Source organism: Eublepharis macularius, chromosome 12 (genome assembly GCF_028583425.1).
Source record: "Eublepharis macularius isolate TG4126 chromosome 12, MPM_Emac_v1.0, whole genome shotgun sequence".
Lineage (NCBI taxonomy): Eukaryota > Metazoa > Chordata > Lepidosauria > Squamata > Eublepharidae > Eublepharis > Eublepharis macularius.
The window spans coordinates 78,411,519-78,428,509 of NC_072801.1; the positions used below are offsets into that span (position 1 = coordinate 78,411,519).

Sequence of the window (16,991 nt, forward strand, 5' to 3'; positions counted from 1 at the left end):
GACTCCTGGACAGACAAACCCTTCTGCTTTTTATCTGCTGACGGCACAAGTTCACAATCCAAGCCCATCAGCAGCTCATCTACTTCAACCCCCTCAATTGGGTTCTTTGCACCTAGGCTCCTGGGTCAGCCTAGACCCTCTGTACTGGCTGAAGAAGATGTTTTAAGACTTCGGGCAACACATCAGCTGCTGTTTTTTTTTTTTTTTTTGCAACAAGGTCTCCATTTTCTATTAAGCTTGCTGGGACTTGGCTTCAAACCTGCTGGCTTTACTTCTAGAACCTGGCTTCAAGCTTCTGGCTTTGCTGTTGGAACCACCACTTCTTCTAGGAATGTCTGGTCCTCCATTCTGGCTCAGGCACAGCCAATCACAGTCTCTTTTTAAGGAAACATGATTCCATTATTGTCACACACCCCACTTCTCCACGTGGCGAAAGGTTCCAGAGAGTAGCAGTTATCCAGGTTGGATCCCTTTGGAGACGGTGATTTTGTGGCATTTGTTGCATTTACAAATATAAGCAGGAGTAGAGAAACACCCACACACACACACCCCTGCCTGCTCCATTCAGGTGAGGGGGGGGTCACTTCCCTCAAGCCCTGATGGGCGGCTTGACCACAGCCATTAAGGCCAACTCAGGGTAATATCTCCAAACCTTAAGAAAGGTGATCATTCCTTTTGTCATGCGGGTCACGTGTGCTGTGGCAATTAAAAGCCAAGACCGGACACTCCTTTTAATGGTAGGACTTGGGAGATGAAGGAATAACTCCGCAGAACCTGGAGATGGTGGAGGCACTATCCAGAAGCACCGCAGTATAACTTGGCTGTTTCACTGCAACCTGCCTAGGACTATGGCAAGCTAGGAAGAAAAAAGATTCTCATGGCTTTGCGGAGGGATGCAGCGGGGGGGGGGGGGGCTGACCGTCAAAGCTACGAAGTCACTCTGCTATGCAACAGAGGCTGTTATGAGGCATAACTTCTAATCGGAGTCACCCGGGCCAACTCCCCTCTTGTTCACACTTGCTGTAAATCAGGAGCGACTCCACCGGAATCAACTGAAATTACTTCAGTATATTAAGACAGAGGAGGGACCATTAATCCTTTGCGTTTTCTCCGACAGCTTTTCAACCTCCTGCTCCCCTCGGTGCACAGAGGAAGGCTCTATCTACCATGAACCGCAGGCAGAGGCTGCACACGCCGCTGCCTCGTTAATATCACAGGACAGCCGGCTCAGTGGTAATTAGGCGCTCCAGAGCCACTCTGCCCCCTTGAGCGATTTCTCTTGTCTTGCCAGACAAGGCGGGCGGAGAAGAAGACAGAAGAGCCTTTCCGTTAACCTGGCTGTGATTAATGTGGGACGTAACCCTGCTAAGTGCCAATGCTCGGAAAAACCTGTCTCCCAGCCAGAAGGAGCGGGTATGTCAGGCCCTCCAAACTGGGGCAACAGATGCCTTTGTTGTGTCTGACACTGGCCAAGAGAGGAGAAAAGAAACCTTGGACAGCTGCAAGAAATGTCAAGGGCTAGGCTAGGCTACTGAGGCTGGAAAATACAGAACTGAACATGGAAACGACAGAGAGGCCAATCGGCCTCTGGCAAGCAGGGCAGAAAGACCATTCTCGTCCATGAAGCTTCCTGGATGACTCTGAGCCTGTCAGAACTTAACCTAGGATCCTTGGGGTGGGGGTGGGGAATACTTTTTTGCTAACTTGATACTACCATTAGTATATACTTATATTCTGTTGTAATCTGGAAGCATAATGAGGGATCCAATCCCCTACCAGGCACAAAAAATTGGCACAGGGCAAAGAAAGAACCACTAATCCACTATTAGGGAGGTCACCCTACCCAAGGTAAAGGCAGTGTGCAAGCACTGCGTCATTACTGACCCATGGGGGAACGTTGCATCACGACGTTTTCTTGGCAGACTTTTGTTACGGGGTGGTTTGCCGTTGCCTTCCCCAGTCATCTCTGACCAGCATTCCACACTGGGTGAACATAAATGGCTGTTCACTCTGACCAGAACTGACTGCACCAAAGTTACACTAGAAGCTTAGAAACTGGTTAATCACTGTGTGAAAAGAGATGCTGGACTAGATGGACCACTAGGTCTGATCCAGCAGGGCACCTCTTATGCAAAATAACAACAACAACAACAATAAAACCATGCTGCTTGCATCGATAGAAATAGGTGACTGAGCAAAGGTAGTCAAATCAAACAACAAGGTTTGTGCTGGGTGTTGCATGTATAAAACGGGAGCGTGCAATTATAGCTGTCCACAAAGCATGGCTAAACACAGAACTGGCCAGCACAACTTCTCTCTTTATCGGGACCCTCAGTGAGTTGCACCTGCTGGGCCATACAGAGCTCTGCTGCTATTTTTGCTATTTTTTGAAAGGATCTGCTGCTAGTGTGCATGTGTGGAAAGGGCACCACCCTCCAGTGTGCGTTTGCATGCATTCTGACAAGAACAGTAGGTGAGGTCACTTGATGATGAAGAAGATTCCTCCATGGCTCCGACCCTTGGTTTCTTCCTCACCTCCTAGTGCTTGGCTTGCTTTTCCTGTCCCTGGCTGTCTTGGACTGCTTCCCAAGGCCTTGACATCAGTGGAGTCATAATCTGGTCTCCCCGTTTCCTCTCACAGGACTCGAATACTATGGGTCTGATGCCTGCTTAGGCAATATAAGAGAGTCAAAGAAAGGCCAAGCAAAGACTCCCAAAGGCAGCCACTTAACTTTGCCGTGTGTCTGAACATAAGCTGCCCAAGAGAATACAAGCTGGTCAAGGTCACCAAGGGGTTCAAGGAACAAACACAATCACTGGCTGCCACAGCTGAGGGACTTTGTGGAGACAGAAGGATAACTCACTTATATTCCAGTCGAAATGGTGTTAAAATGGGAGGAGAGGAATGGTCTTTTGCACGTGTATACAAGAATAAACAAATCAGTATACGCTCACACAGGGCATGCATATGTTGCCGACAGCACATTGGGCCTGGACTCAAGACAGGTTCAAAATCAGCACTGTGCCTTTTCCCATACCTAATATAAAAGATTCTGCTTCACTTACATATTCCTATTCCAGTTGCAAAAAGCAGTCAACTGGAAGAAACTTCTTTTCATAAACTTTCTCCCATTCACAGCCACGAAGTGCATCAACAGATAACTGTGAGCCTTTGCTGATGCCAAAACATTTTTTACCCAAGTCAATATTCACTCCACGGACGAAATTATTACATTCCCCTCAGCCAAATCCAAATACAAGAATACTAAATTGGATCTGGTAGCTTACCTCAAGCAGAAATTTAAAAGCTTCTAAAACTGGAAATATCCTCTCATGGATAAGTAGTTAACAGCACTTCCTTTTGATGGCTGAAAGCACCAGCCAGAACTTCCACTGACCCACTGAATCAATCTTCACTGCCCAGGGGTAGGCAACTCCCAGCACACATGCCAACAGCAGCACTCTACACCATTTTGCTTGGCATCCAAGGCCCGATCTTCACCCAGCACTGCTGGGGCCAGAGGTTTAGGGGAAAGCGACAGGTACAGCTTACGTATGACGATCCCTCACAGACTTGTACAGCCCCTGCCAAGGCTAATCCCAGAGTTGCTGGCAGAAATACCAGGGCTTGGCATGCTTCAATGTGTCTAGCTGAGTACAAGCCTCATCCCACCCACTTTGTTTACTGGCACGCCAACATCTTCACAGGAAGAAACTATATATTGTTTAAAATGTAGGCAAAAAAGTTGCCTATACTTGCACTGAACAATATGTATGGTTTTTTATTTATATTTTTAACTGGGCAAATCCATTAAGAAAATGTTAACTATAGCTGACAAGAGATGCATATAGATCTCCCTTTTTTGCTCAGACACAAGGCTAAATTGATTTGATACCCAGGACAAAATGTTATCTTCAGAACAGCATCTGTGCTGAGATAATATAATATTCATTTTAGCTGGCTGACCAAACTCAATACTTTGTTAAAACAATGCAGTTTACTGAAACAATAACAAAATGCATGATTGCCAAGTTAGTACCTCTCAGCCTTAGTTCCCTATCTGTAAAATGGGGACAATAATGAATATTCATTCCTGCCGCCTCTTTCAGTATATAAAATTTCTTATAATCCCTTTGAATAATTTATTTGCATTATTTATAGTCTGTCTTTCTCACTCAGACTCAAGGAGGATTACACAGTGTAAGACAATACAATTAACTGCAGGGATGTTCAATAAATAATGCAATAGGGTATGCAAATGCCAAACAAGCAGCAATCCAATCCAGAGCTGAAACAATGCTGAAACAGAGCCTAAGCAATTAAACATGACAAACGAAACAACTCAGAAACTACACAGTAGGAACATATGTATAGTAACAGACAGTACACATTAGTATAGTCTACAGTTCCTATCCTTTTATCAATGCATCTCTTTGAAATATTTCCGTACAGATCAGACCTCCTGCCTATGTCAAAAAGCTCTCCTAAATTCAGTTTTGCATAGTTTGCAGAAAGCCAGGCTAGTGGGAACCCCCCTAACTTCAGGTAGGCTATTCCAGTAAGGCGGGGGGGGCGCAACACAGAATGCGTGTGTACGGACAGTTGTTGATTTTGCCCGTTTGTAGAGCGGCATCTGCAGAAGGCCCTGCTCAGATGAGTGAAACCACTACATTTGCTGTAACAGTCACCCTGTGAGAGACAGGTAGCGAGTTGTAATGGTGCTAACTACTGAACTAGGACTCAGGAGATGAACACTCAAGCCTCCATCCATCCATGAAACTCACTGGGTGACTTTGGCCCAGTCACTGTCAGTTGATCTACCCTTCCTCACAGTGTTGCTGTGAGAACTAGGTATGCTGCCCTGAGCTCCTTGGAGGAACAGTGGAATAATAAATGCGATAGAGTTGTGAGAAAGTCATCTGCCTAAGAGCTGTTCTATACAGCCTGGTGGATGTGGGCATTAGGAAGCAACAAGAATGACTCCTGAGTTGATAGGATAGATCAGGGGTGGGCAAATTGCGGCCCGCGGGCCACATGCGGCCCGCTACAGAGTTTTTTGTGGCCCGCCAAGACAGTCAGAAAAATCCGCCTTGAACCGAGATTTCCTAAAATAAATGTGCTTGCAGCTATAGATGATATGAAATTAGCACAATAAATAAATTGAATAAAACTACCACTATTTTATTTAATTTATATTTATTGATTTTTATGATACAATTTATACCTTTTCTGAAATGCAAAATTAACTAATGAATGCAATCATTTTAAAAGGTGCGGCCCTCCGCTAACCTCCGCTCCCACAAAGTGGCCCCTGAGCCAAAACAATTGCCCACCCCTGGGATAGATTGTACCATGTCAGACTGCAAGTGGAAAACTAGCATAATAGGGCGTTTGATAAATCAGGATTTTTTCTTGCTTTACTAGGGTTTTGGTTTTTTTAAAAAAAATCATGTATATATGGGGGAACATTCAAACTCCCCCACCCGCATTCTGAAGTGGGTCGGCCCACTCCATCACTTCACAATTCTATTACTTCAGTCTGCTGAATAGGTACACTATGCCCCATGTTAAGCTGCAGTAGTGGACATTACCACTTCAGACTGCAATTGGGTGGTCTTGTTTTCAAATACTTCCCCATGTTAAAAAAAGCCTCCTTGTGTTTAAGAAATTAGGGTCTCATGTGCTAATTTACTACATGTAGGGAAGCTTTCGTCCTACCACCTTGTGTAAAACAGCTCTAAGTCCACGTGGTGGGCTTTGTAGCTAAACAGGATCCTGAACTCTTTCTCAAAGGCATTATACAACACCGACTCCTAACACTGGACCACTGAAATGACCAACACATTTATTTATTTATTTATTTATTTATTTATTTATTTATTTATTTAATGTTCTTTATGGTCTGCCTTTCTCACTGAGACTCAAGGCGGATTACACAGTGGGAGATTAGTACAGTCAATATCAAGAACATTTCCATAAACAATGCCATAGGGTAAACAGATACAAGTTCACAAAGACATAGCATTAACAGTGGTGAAGTCTATGGTTCCTAACTCATTAGCGGAGCATCTGCGATCCCCTCCTTACAATATAGCCCTCCTACCTGAGCAAAAAGGCCTTTTAGAACGATTGGGTTTTGCATTGTTTGTGGAAAGCCAGGGGCATGGGGCTCTCCTGACCTCCTCAGGCAGGCCGTTCCACAGGCTAGAGGCCACCACAGAGAAAGCCCATGTACAGCTTTCATTAAGGCCCATCAAGCAACCCACAGTGTAGAAGCACCACAGAGACAATATACAGCTTGCCCAGGCCTAGTGGCTGGCTCTGCTCAGTTTTCCATTTCACCTGCAAGTTTTTCATTCTTTGTATTGTCGAAGGCTTTCACGGCCGGAGAACGATGGTTGTTGTGGGTTTTCCGGGCTGTATTGCCGTGGTCTTGGCATTGTAGTTCCTGATGTTTCGCCAGCAGCTGTGGCTGGCATCTTCAGAGGTGTAGCACCAAAAGACAGAGATCTCTCAGTGTCACAGTGTGGAAAAATGACCTACATCTTTTCCACACTGTGACACTGAGAGATCTCTGTCTTTTGGTGCTACACCTCTGAAGATGCCAGCCACAGCTGCTGGCGAAACGTCAGGAACTACAATGCCAAGACCACGGCAATACAGCCCGGAAAACCCACAACAACCATTTTTCATTCTTTTCTCTCTAACAGCAGAACCGCATGGTCTCTCCTTCCTCCACGGTTGCTGGACTGAGACACGTTCACTGGATTTGCGCCCCCCGCCCCGTCCTTAGTCGCCCAGAAAAATCTGAGACTCTGTGTGATTAAGGAATGCAGCTCTAGACTGGGGACCATCTTCGGGAGCACAACCAGTACAGAGACATTTGCCTCCAACTCCACAGTTCAACTACAGGGAGCCAGGAGTCACAGCCACCCACTGTCTGTTGGATGACTTACACACAATGCGTTATCTTGCTCTTATGTCCCAGCCCCTCTTTTCTCATTTCCCATCACCCCACCCCCTCAAGCCACAGGACACAAACTACTGTATAAATCACAGCTGGCACTAATTGGCTCACTGCGCCAGCAGCCTCTGCCGAGAGGTCGCAGGCTAAACGGGGCTGCAGGAAGCTAAACTGCCCTCTTGTGCCCCCGCAGGGGGGTTCCTCCAGGTCAAAGATTAAACATACTGACTACAGAGAGAGCCAGCGTGCGTGGGAATAGCACGGAGTCCACTCTTTGTGGATAAACACACAGCCTGTGGGTTTTTTTCTGTTCGGATGTGCTAAAAAACCAACCCCTTCTCCCTCCCCACAGGATTTTATATCCACACTGCAGGCCAGCCAGCTCTTCCTTGTTCACGCCAACCCAACCTCCTTTTCAGACACTGCCAAACTCAAAATAGTCATGGGAGTTATGCTGAGAGCTAAATAAGGCCTGTGAGAAAAGAATATCACATTTAGACTTTGCCACTGTCAGCCTAGCCCACCTTCCCAGTTCAGATCTGCCCTCGCACTTTCTCCACCCTCAGACATCTGAGATCAGCCAACTCATACAACGCTGGCAATCTTGCCAGATTTACAAAACAATCCAGTGATTGGTCAACTGCAGCCCAAAACACTATCTTTCCTAGCAGTTCTCCTAATGGTAGTGCCTAAAATTAAAAACAGGTACAAAGCAAATGTGGATTTAGCCAACCAAGAAGATGCTGATGCTCCATTAGAGGAAGCCTTTCATATTGGGCATAGGCTGTAAATTATAACACAATCCTTGCCTACACTTAGCCAATCAAACATTTTTTTCATCTTGCAAATAAAGCCAAAATAATTATCCCTTCCCAAAAGCTTCCTCCCACCTCAGATAACAAATGCTGTTAAGATTAATGGATATTGGTGCAATAACCACAACTGAGGCCCCCATTTCCCATTCCTCCCTCTCTTTCTCCGCTTGCTACATTTTGCATCTGGCACAACCCTAGCTTCTTCTGACAATACAACATTTATCTCTGAATCCTCCAAGCTGATTCACCTTGTTGCATTTCCCTCATACAACGCCGCCTTCCTTCCGCTTCTGGTGGGATGGAATTGACAAATACGAGGGGGGGAATACATCAGGGTAGGCTTATCAGACACCCCCTCCCCCCACAACTCTTGTCAATTTCTAATCCATCTATCCATCTTTTTTCCTCCTACTTCTTCCACGCATTCCTCTCCCCCCTCTCCCCCCCTTCCCTAATCATAATATTGGCACACATGCGCAGAAGATTTTTATATTTGGCAAGCAATCAACTAGAATTTTCCACACACGTGACATTTCTACTCCCTACCTTGAAAATATATATTATATAAAGCTAACAAAGGATCTGGAGGGGGGGGGGGGGCGAGACTAGGGTAGGAATGTAGATGTGTAGCCATAACTACAAATTACTGAAGACCAAACCCTGCTTACAATTGCCATCTCTTTCATGACAAACGGCATTTGTGTATTTCAATTTAATATTAAAAAGGGACGGCCAATTTGGAAGGGGGGAGGGGAAGAACAGCGCCTTTTATCTGTCAGTTAATGGAGGAAAATAACTGCCATTTCCATTAGTGAGAAATCTTAATCACCAGAGTAAAAACAGGCATGCGGGGATGAGGGTGGTTGGGGGAGGGAGCGCAACGTATTCAGTGAAATAGGCAAGATTTATGAGATGCCTCAATGCTGTGATTTGTCCACTACAGTAGATTAATAGTGAAACAGGTTTTTTTTAAATGGCGGCCCCTCAAGAGTTGAGTATGATAGGAAAAAGACAAGAGCAAAGCCATAGGATGTTCAAAAATAACTTGACAACCTGCTGTCATCTCCAGCCAGCGGCTGAAAACAGGGCGCTTGTCTTCTAGCCAGTTACACTGCTACAAATCTGGACTAGAAGGGCACCAGCTGGCAAGGAACATTGTTGGCACACATGGCCAAGAGATCTGCGCTTGTACACAGCCGGGTGAAGTCAGAGCACTAGGGGTTTTCATCCCAGATCACTCAGACCTTCCTCTGTTGCGAGGGGGAAAGAAATTACCTTGCTGAAATGCAGGACAGGCTTGGAGAAGAGGATTGGCTGAACAAGGCTACCTTCAAGAACTATCAGAATGCAAGCGTTTGTGGGTCAAGCAAGTGATCCAAGTCATCTGCAACCAGAAGCCTATGAAAATCAGAGACAGAGCTGGTTTTCAAAACACTTCTTTAGCTTCTCTGGAATCTCTCCTTGCACTGGTGGGTTGCTTGCTGCTCCCCACCATTATCCTCTTGTGGTTACCCATCTTCTTCTCTGTTCAGAGCAAAGCCAGCCGTTGCCCTTGCTCTGTGCTTCCAGCTCACCCTGATCAAAGGTGCTGAGTGGTGGGCTGGCTTTCTTCCTTGTGAAGCACAGTCCTGAATACAGCCCAGCCTTCTCCATTGCCCCAACTCTGCCCCTGATCCTCCTTCTACCACCTCTGGGCAATGACCTGATTCTCCTTTCCTGCATGCCCCCCACCTGAGTTTCTTTCTCATGTAAAGCAATGCTCTATGGGCAGAATTCTGTTGTTGTGATTGTTCCTTTCCTTAATACACTTGCATTTGTGATGCATCAGAGCATGTTAAAGTATGATGTGTTGGCACTGATCTCTCTGTGATCCTGGTAACTGCTGTTAAAATCCCATGAACCACAAGTTCTTCTGTAGTGCATGCATAAGAAACACTGCTTAGGGGAGTAAGCTCCTTGTCCCTAACATCAGCTCCAGAAGCACTATGTAAAAGACAAAGCAGGGCTGAAAATATATACTGTTTGATGCAGTCACCACAGCATGAAAATGTCATTTCTTAGCTGACAATTTGCTGGCAAAAGTATGTGCCTTACTTTTTCAATCTGTGTGCTTTTCGTTTTTACAAGCTATGGGAGAAAAACTTGAAAACACCTGAGAGACCATCTTCTGATGTTTTGGGCAACTTCTACCAGCCAGGATGCTGAGATTACTGGAATTTAAGAGCTGGTTTCATTCATCACACAGAATATCCCAACTAGGAGTGAACATCAGCCAAAAGAACCTTGGTTATAAGGATGACGTATGTAAAAACTGTAAAGTATTTACTATGCTAAGAAGTATTCTATAGAGGAAAGTCTGGGTAGCATAGCAAAAGAAAATGGAACCCACCTCCACCCCACATTTGACTGCCATAGAAATCTTCACAGATTTTAGTGGGGAACTACGCACTGGCTGCTATCAAAAGTCCTACTTAAGTTCTATTCTCCCCTCTCAACAAAAAGTAAGAGAAAAGCCATCCTTTGTACCCACAGTAGGGCTGAGCCTGAAGAGCCAGGTCAGCTAATTTCTCTTATTTGTATCAGTTCCCCACATTTTCAGTACTGTCAACCTTATAACCTGCCCCAGAGAACATGGAAGCCAAAGGAGCAAATTTCTCCCTTCAACAGACTGAAAGCCAAGATGTCATGACACAGCATGGCCAAAGGGCCAACTTATATTTATGTTAATCATATAAATAAAAGCAGACAGTTAGTGTGATGTGATGGTTAGATTGTTAAATTTGGTCTAGAGAGTGCTGAGTTCGAATCCACACTCTGCCATAAAGCTCACTGGGTCCTTGGGTCAATCAGTCTCTCACCTACCTCACAGGATGGTTATAAAGATGAATAGAGGAACCATGCATAGCACCCTGAACTCCTGGGAAGAAGGGTGGGATAAATATATCATATAATTACAGTTTATATTTTCTGAGTTATTGACCATTGTAGAGAGCACCAAGATTTGTTTATTATCCATCTATACATTCTGCTAGTTTTAAATTCTTACAAATTTGCATTTATAAACCCTATTACATTGTTTATTTAAAAGTCCTTGAAGTCTCAGTGAGAAAAGCAGACTAAAAAGAATGTAAATAAGTAAATAAATAGCCTGTCCATCAGAGCCCAAGACACTGTACATGATCCTCACCTCACCGTTTTTTTCCCTCAAGAATAATCATGTGACCTCAAATAGGCTGAGAAGCGACTGCTTGAAAGTCAACCAATGAGTGAGGACCTGAACGCAGGTCCTAGTCCAACACTCCAACTGCTACACCACACTTGCTGTCACAACTTTGGGTTGTGCAAAGCATAAACACACACTGTACTTCACCTAACATGTGGTGGCAGAAAGTGCCCTCAAGTCATAGCTGACTTATGGCAACCCCTGCTGGGGTTTTCATGGCACGAGACTAACAGAGAGGCAGTTTGCCATTGCCAGTTTGCCTGGTCTTTGTTGGAAGTTTCCCATCGAATTGCTAACCAAGGCCGACCCTGCTTAGCTTCTGAGATCTGACGAGGCTCAACTGGACTATCCAGGGCAGGGCTCACCTAACATAGGACCAACAAATTCCTCTTAACACGCAATGGGTAGGTCACATTTGCCTCAAGCAGGACAGTCCCATAGCAAAAAAAAATCTATCGCCACAAAATAAGAGACCTGAGATTCTTTTTAAACTTCTGAAGGCCTCCAGCTTTAATACAGATCCCTATGAACAAAAATTTCTTCCACAGCCAGAAAAGGTATACATTATCCATTGGCTACAAACATGGCCTCCCTAATAAATTCTCAGAATTACAGTTTATTTAAATATGTGTGTCTGTATAAACATGCACATCCCTTCTTGGAAAGACTTGGGACAAATAACAGGAACTGACCAAGTTTATTAACATATTTATTTCATTTATCCAGAGGAGTTAGCCGTGTTAGTCTGTACTAGCAAAATCAAAAAGAGTCCAGTAGCACCTTTAAGACTAACCAATTTTATTGTAGCATGAGCTTTCGAGAATCACTTTCTCTTCTGCCCTCCATGCATCTGACGAAGAGAACATGATTCTCGAAAGCTTATGCTACAATAAAATTGGTTAGTCTTAAAGGTGCTACTGGACTCTTTTTGATTTTATTTCATTTATATCCTACTTTTCTCCCCAGTGGGGACCTAAAGTGGTTTACATCATTTTCCATTTTATCCTCACAACAACCCTGTGAGGTACATTAGGCTGTGTGTGTGGCTGACACAAGTTCACCCAACAAACTTCCATGGCAGAGCAGGGATTTGAACCTGACCAGCCACACTTTTTCCACAATGATCACATTACCCAGTTTACTAGTGCTTTTGAGGAGCTACGGTAGACAACCAACACACCTTAGGTACAGCAAAACAGTACATTCTTTCAGGACCATTCTCATATTGCTCTCATGGCCGTTTCCAAAACTCAAGGAAAAGTTTCATCAAATTGTAAAACAGTCACAGTCCCATCAACTGGGCATGGAGCAAGGGTCACTGGGCGTGTGGAGCGGGGAAGTAGTTGTGAATTTCCTGCACTGTGCAGGGGGTTGGATGAGATAAACCTAGAGGTCCCTTCCAACCCTATAGTTCTAGGATTCTGTTTAGGAACTGCTTGTCACCTCCGCGTTGTCTTCAATAGACTGGTGCACATATCCACACATCACAACTCATCTACTGAAGTGATCGAAATACAACTCTAACTAAAGCTCCCCAGAGGACCTTAAGCACAGATTGGACTTTCAAGAAAGCCACATAAAACATGGGACTGGCCCATCCAGCTGTTTATTGACGCCATTCATAGTCCGCCTTTCTCACCAAGACTCAAGAGTCAGTGTCAGCAGAATTACCAATGCAGATATGTGAACCTCACAATCAAAGAAACACTTCCTGTGGTAATCAGCACATACAACCCAATCCATTGACAAACCCTGCATGACAGAAAGCCGTTTTGCTTCTCACTTTGTTTTCATCCTGTTTTCAATAGTACTTAAATCAAAAGCAAACAAACAAGTCTTCTCTTTACATCTACCAATAATTTATTATTTGATATTTTTAGTGCTATGTGATGCTGAAATACAGGTCAAGGAAGACACTGATGGGGGAGGGTGGCATTTATCAGTTTAGAGCTGAATTTTTTTTAAATGCATTAGGTCTTCCCTGCCAATTATCTGAACATCATTTTGCAGGACAGTGGCCATCTAAAGTGCCAAAGGAATTTTCCCCTCATCTGTTCTCTGATTTTTGGTTGGCAATGGGTTCCTGTAAACAAGCTAGGCTCGCAACATCACCTGGTTAGCCGTGAACCTATCCAATTCACATCATACCACCATCCAAGAGCTTCTTTCCTGCCAGGTTCCAAATCTCTTCATGTTGAGTCCAACTCTTGTCTTTTCAAAACTAAGTATGTGGGCAAGGTCTGTTTTTATTTACTGCTGTATAGCACTTCAATGTAGGCCATGTACAAATACTAATATTACTACTGACTGAAAGCTCCAGAGGCACAGATCCCTCCTCGCCCGGTGTCTCCCCACCAATTTCCATCAATGGCCTAAACACCAATTACAGGCCACACACGACACCCAGCCAACCCCGTTCCAAAAGCAGTGCCGATGGATCAGATATTCCAGGAGACTGCTGAACCTCATCATCTGCAGTCCTTCTTCCCCAGTATCGCCAGAGGACTTCTGTTCCCACTGCTGTCCTGTCACCACATGCCAAACACTCCTGCCAGTCTCTATCATTTCCCATCCATCCCCTTGTCCTGCTGCCAGGAAGTCCTCTGCTCCTGTCAATAATGACACACTAACCACCATGGCCATGACTTTTCGGGCACACTTTTCAGCGTCCCTCTGTGAATCACAGGACTTATTCCAATCCCAGTGCCAAACCACCAGCAGCCCCAGTTCCCCCCAACCCTATTGATCTCAGTTTCCCCACCTGCATCACGCTGCCACCCCAAGGCAATCCCTTCCCACCCACAGTGTGTCCTCTGCGCAGGCTGAAGGACTTCATACCGGGGGGGGGGGGGCGGCGGTGATTTGGAGACTATTCCCCCCCCCCGCCCCATAAATATGACTTTCATTTTCTACTGAGGGTACTCAGTATATACAGGATGAAGCCCAAACGGGGCGAAGGGAGGAAAACGCTTTTGAGAAGACAAGTCTTTATGGACCTCACTATTTATCTGGGACAGTGGGAAAGTCGGGAGGGCACGAGGGACCTTTTTATAAACCCCCTCCCCACTAGCACGTGTGGGGACAAAAAAGCACCAAAGGTGGGAGTGGGGAACGAAGCCCCCCTCCTCCGGGCGGGCAAGAAGGGAGTCGCAAGAGGCGGCTGGGAACTCCCGGGCAGCCCATAGCCGCTGGCCGGCGAGGCGAAAGCGGGGGGGGGGGGGGAAGTGGCCTGCGCGCGGACTGACAGCGCCCCCCCCCCCAGTTCCGAAGCCGCCGCCGCCGCCGGGCAGTGGGCAGCCGGCGCCGGGTGAGGAGGCGCCGGAGCGCGGGCCGCGGCCGGGGGAGAGGCCAGCGCGGGGGGTGGAACTGCTGGCCCCTCAGCGCTCCGGAAAGAGCCGTTGGGCAGCGCGCGCGCGGATCGGGGGGGGGGGCAGGGCGGCGGCGGCGGCTTGGAGCTCGCGGCCCCTCAACGTTCCAGAGCCGTTGCTTGTTTACAAACAGCCCCCTCTTTCCTCCCACCCCCCCCCCCGCCGCGTTCTGATTTTGGCGCCAAAGCTCCGAGGGAGAAATTACAGGGGGGAGGGGGCGGAGGGGGGGTGTTGTTTACCTGGCGGCGCTTCAGTCCCCTCAGCTGCTGCTGGAGTTGATGCTGTTGGTGTCAGCGGAGCAGCCTCAGCCTGAGCAGCGGGCGGGAATATGTCGCCTGGGCTGTTGTCCCCTGCTCCTTCCTCCTCCTCTTCCTCCTCTTCGTCTTCATCCCCCTCCACCTCAGACACCACCATCTCCTCCTCCTCTTCCTCGTCCTCCCTCAGAGGGGAAGCCATGGTGGTGCTGGAGGAGGGGGGTGGGGGAAACACAGAGAAAAGCAGAAGGGGGGGTCGGCCCCCCTTCCCTCACACACACAAAAGCTCTTCCACCCCCCCTTCAAATCACCTCAGTCCAAAAAAATAAAAAATGAAAAGTCCCATGGATTAAAGAACTCTCCCTTCTGTACAACTTTGTCTTTCCTTAAAATGTTTCCTCGCCCCCCCCCTTAAAAATTAGAAGGGGGGAGTAAAGATATATTTAAATTCTGAGGGGGGAGTTCAGGATAATATTTTCCACAAGAGCAAGAAACAAAAATGGCCGCCCTTAAATTATTTTTAAAACAGACCCCCCCAGGAGGTAAAAAATATATATGTGCCCCCCCTATATTAAAAAAAAAAAACCAAAATGGCTGGTTTAATTTAACCCCCTCTTCCTTAGGGTTAAAAAAAAAATCTGTCCCCTTCTCAAAAATCAGCTCCAAATTAAAAAAAAAATCTCATGCAAGAAAAGAAATTGATAATAAAGATAAAGGCCTTTTCTTCTTGCTGTTATATTTTCTTTTCAATCTCCAAGATCTGTGATCATGAACAATATTTAGACATTCCTGGCACTGGGGGGAAACTGACAAGATTTCTGCATAAAACAAAGATGGCTGCTCTAAATTATTTCTTTTTTTCTTATGCTCTTTCCCCCCCACCCCCACCTCCCTCAATAAAAATATTTTTTACAGGGAGGGGGAGAGAGAGAGAGAAAAGGTTGGATTAATCAGTACTCATGCTCAGTTATGACATCAGCATAAAATTGTTAAAGGTTAACTAGTTCCATACTAGTCAGACCATGACTTTTGTGTGTGCTTGTGGCTGCTTTACTAGCACCAGAAGAAAGAATAGGGGTGGGTTTTTTCCTCTCCCCCCCCCTTTATTTTTTCTAACTTTAAATACTTCAGAAGGGAGTGGTTTATTTCACTCCTTTTCCTCTAGGGCAAGAAAGGAAGAAGAAGAGAAGGGGGGAGGGGAAAAACTGATTACTGCAGTTCATTAAAAGATTGTATCCAAATTCACGTAAACAGACTGCTGTTTTTCTAGTTTTTTAAAAAATGTTTTAAAAAAGCCTTTTCTTTTAAAAGAATATTCTGTAATTTTTTTCTGCAACCACAAATTTTTAAAAGACCAACATGTCCTTTTAAAAACACACAGGGAGATTCTATCTACCCCATAGCAATATTTTTACCCCACAGGAACAAATTGATGTAAAATGAAAGTGCAGGGCTTCCAAGAGGAAAATATCTTATTAGTTATTTCTGCCTTTCTTAAAAACTGTTTTCTCTTGCCAAACTGTTAGGGACCATTTTTAAAGACTATTTTGAGCATATGTATGGGCCACAATCCAGCACACTGTTACACAAACTTTAAAAGTCCCTCTGAATAACCCTTTGCCAGATCATGGCCTATAATTCCACCTTTCATTTTATAAATGAAAAAGGCAATGTAAATGAGGAAGCATTTTATAAAGAATATAGACAAACTTCATGGGTTAAACATTTGTTTAAGCTTAAAATTTAAGACTTTCAATAATATGTAGAAAAGGTTAGCTTTTTTAAAAAAAATGTGGTTGCAGATAAAATTTTTTAATAATATTATAACAATGGGCTCCAAAACCAAAAGTAAGTTCTGAACAATACAAGTTTTTGAAAGCCTCAAGATAATCTCTCAGTTCAGTGTCTCATTGCTATTTTTGAGTAAATTGAAAAAGCATACCTGTGCAAATATAAGCATGGTGCTTTGCTTATAACAAGAAAGAACGATGAAGGTAAGACTTCATTTAAGGTTGGAAAGGGCCTACGGTTTCTGCTATCAAAGCATGCAGACATCCAAAGTGGATTGTTTGTCTGAACCTAGTAAAGATCCAGTGTAGACTAAGGCTCATTTACTACTAAGTTGATATCTATGAAAGGAAGTTACACTGATCCTTATCCTGTGAGTATATAAACGTTGTCCCGTATACAAGAACCTAATTTGGCAAAATGCAGTATTTTACTAATGTATTTCCACTGGCAGCAAAGAAACTGTTTAAACAAATAAATATTACCTATAGCTAATTGGAACAATAGAATAACAATTTTATTCCACATGATCTGACCAGATTTTTTTTTTAACTTCTCTGTTCTTTCGCTCAGAATTT

The 16,991-nt window shown here is 44.9% G+C and overlaps 1 protein-coding gene across 4 annotated transcripts in view; it reads right to left on the bottom strand.

The window, feature by feature from the left end:
* The window catches only part of CHD3 (chromodomain helicase DNA binding protein 3), a 60,359-nt gene extending 45,206 nt beyond the window's left edge, over positions 1 to 15,153 (bottom strand). For all 4 annotated transcript variants that reach the window (XM_054992554.1, XM_054992555.1, XM_054992553.1 and 1 more), the window contains exon 1: positions 14,611 to 15,153. In XM_054992554.1, coding sequence (XP_054848529.1) covers positions 14,611 to 14,827 — 217 coding nt within the window. In that variant the 5' untranslated portion in view covers positions 14,828 to 15,153. The remainder of the gene's footprint in view (positions 1 to 14,610) is intronic.
* Positions 15,154 to 16,991: the final 1,838 nt, after the last annotated feature.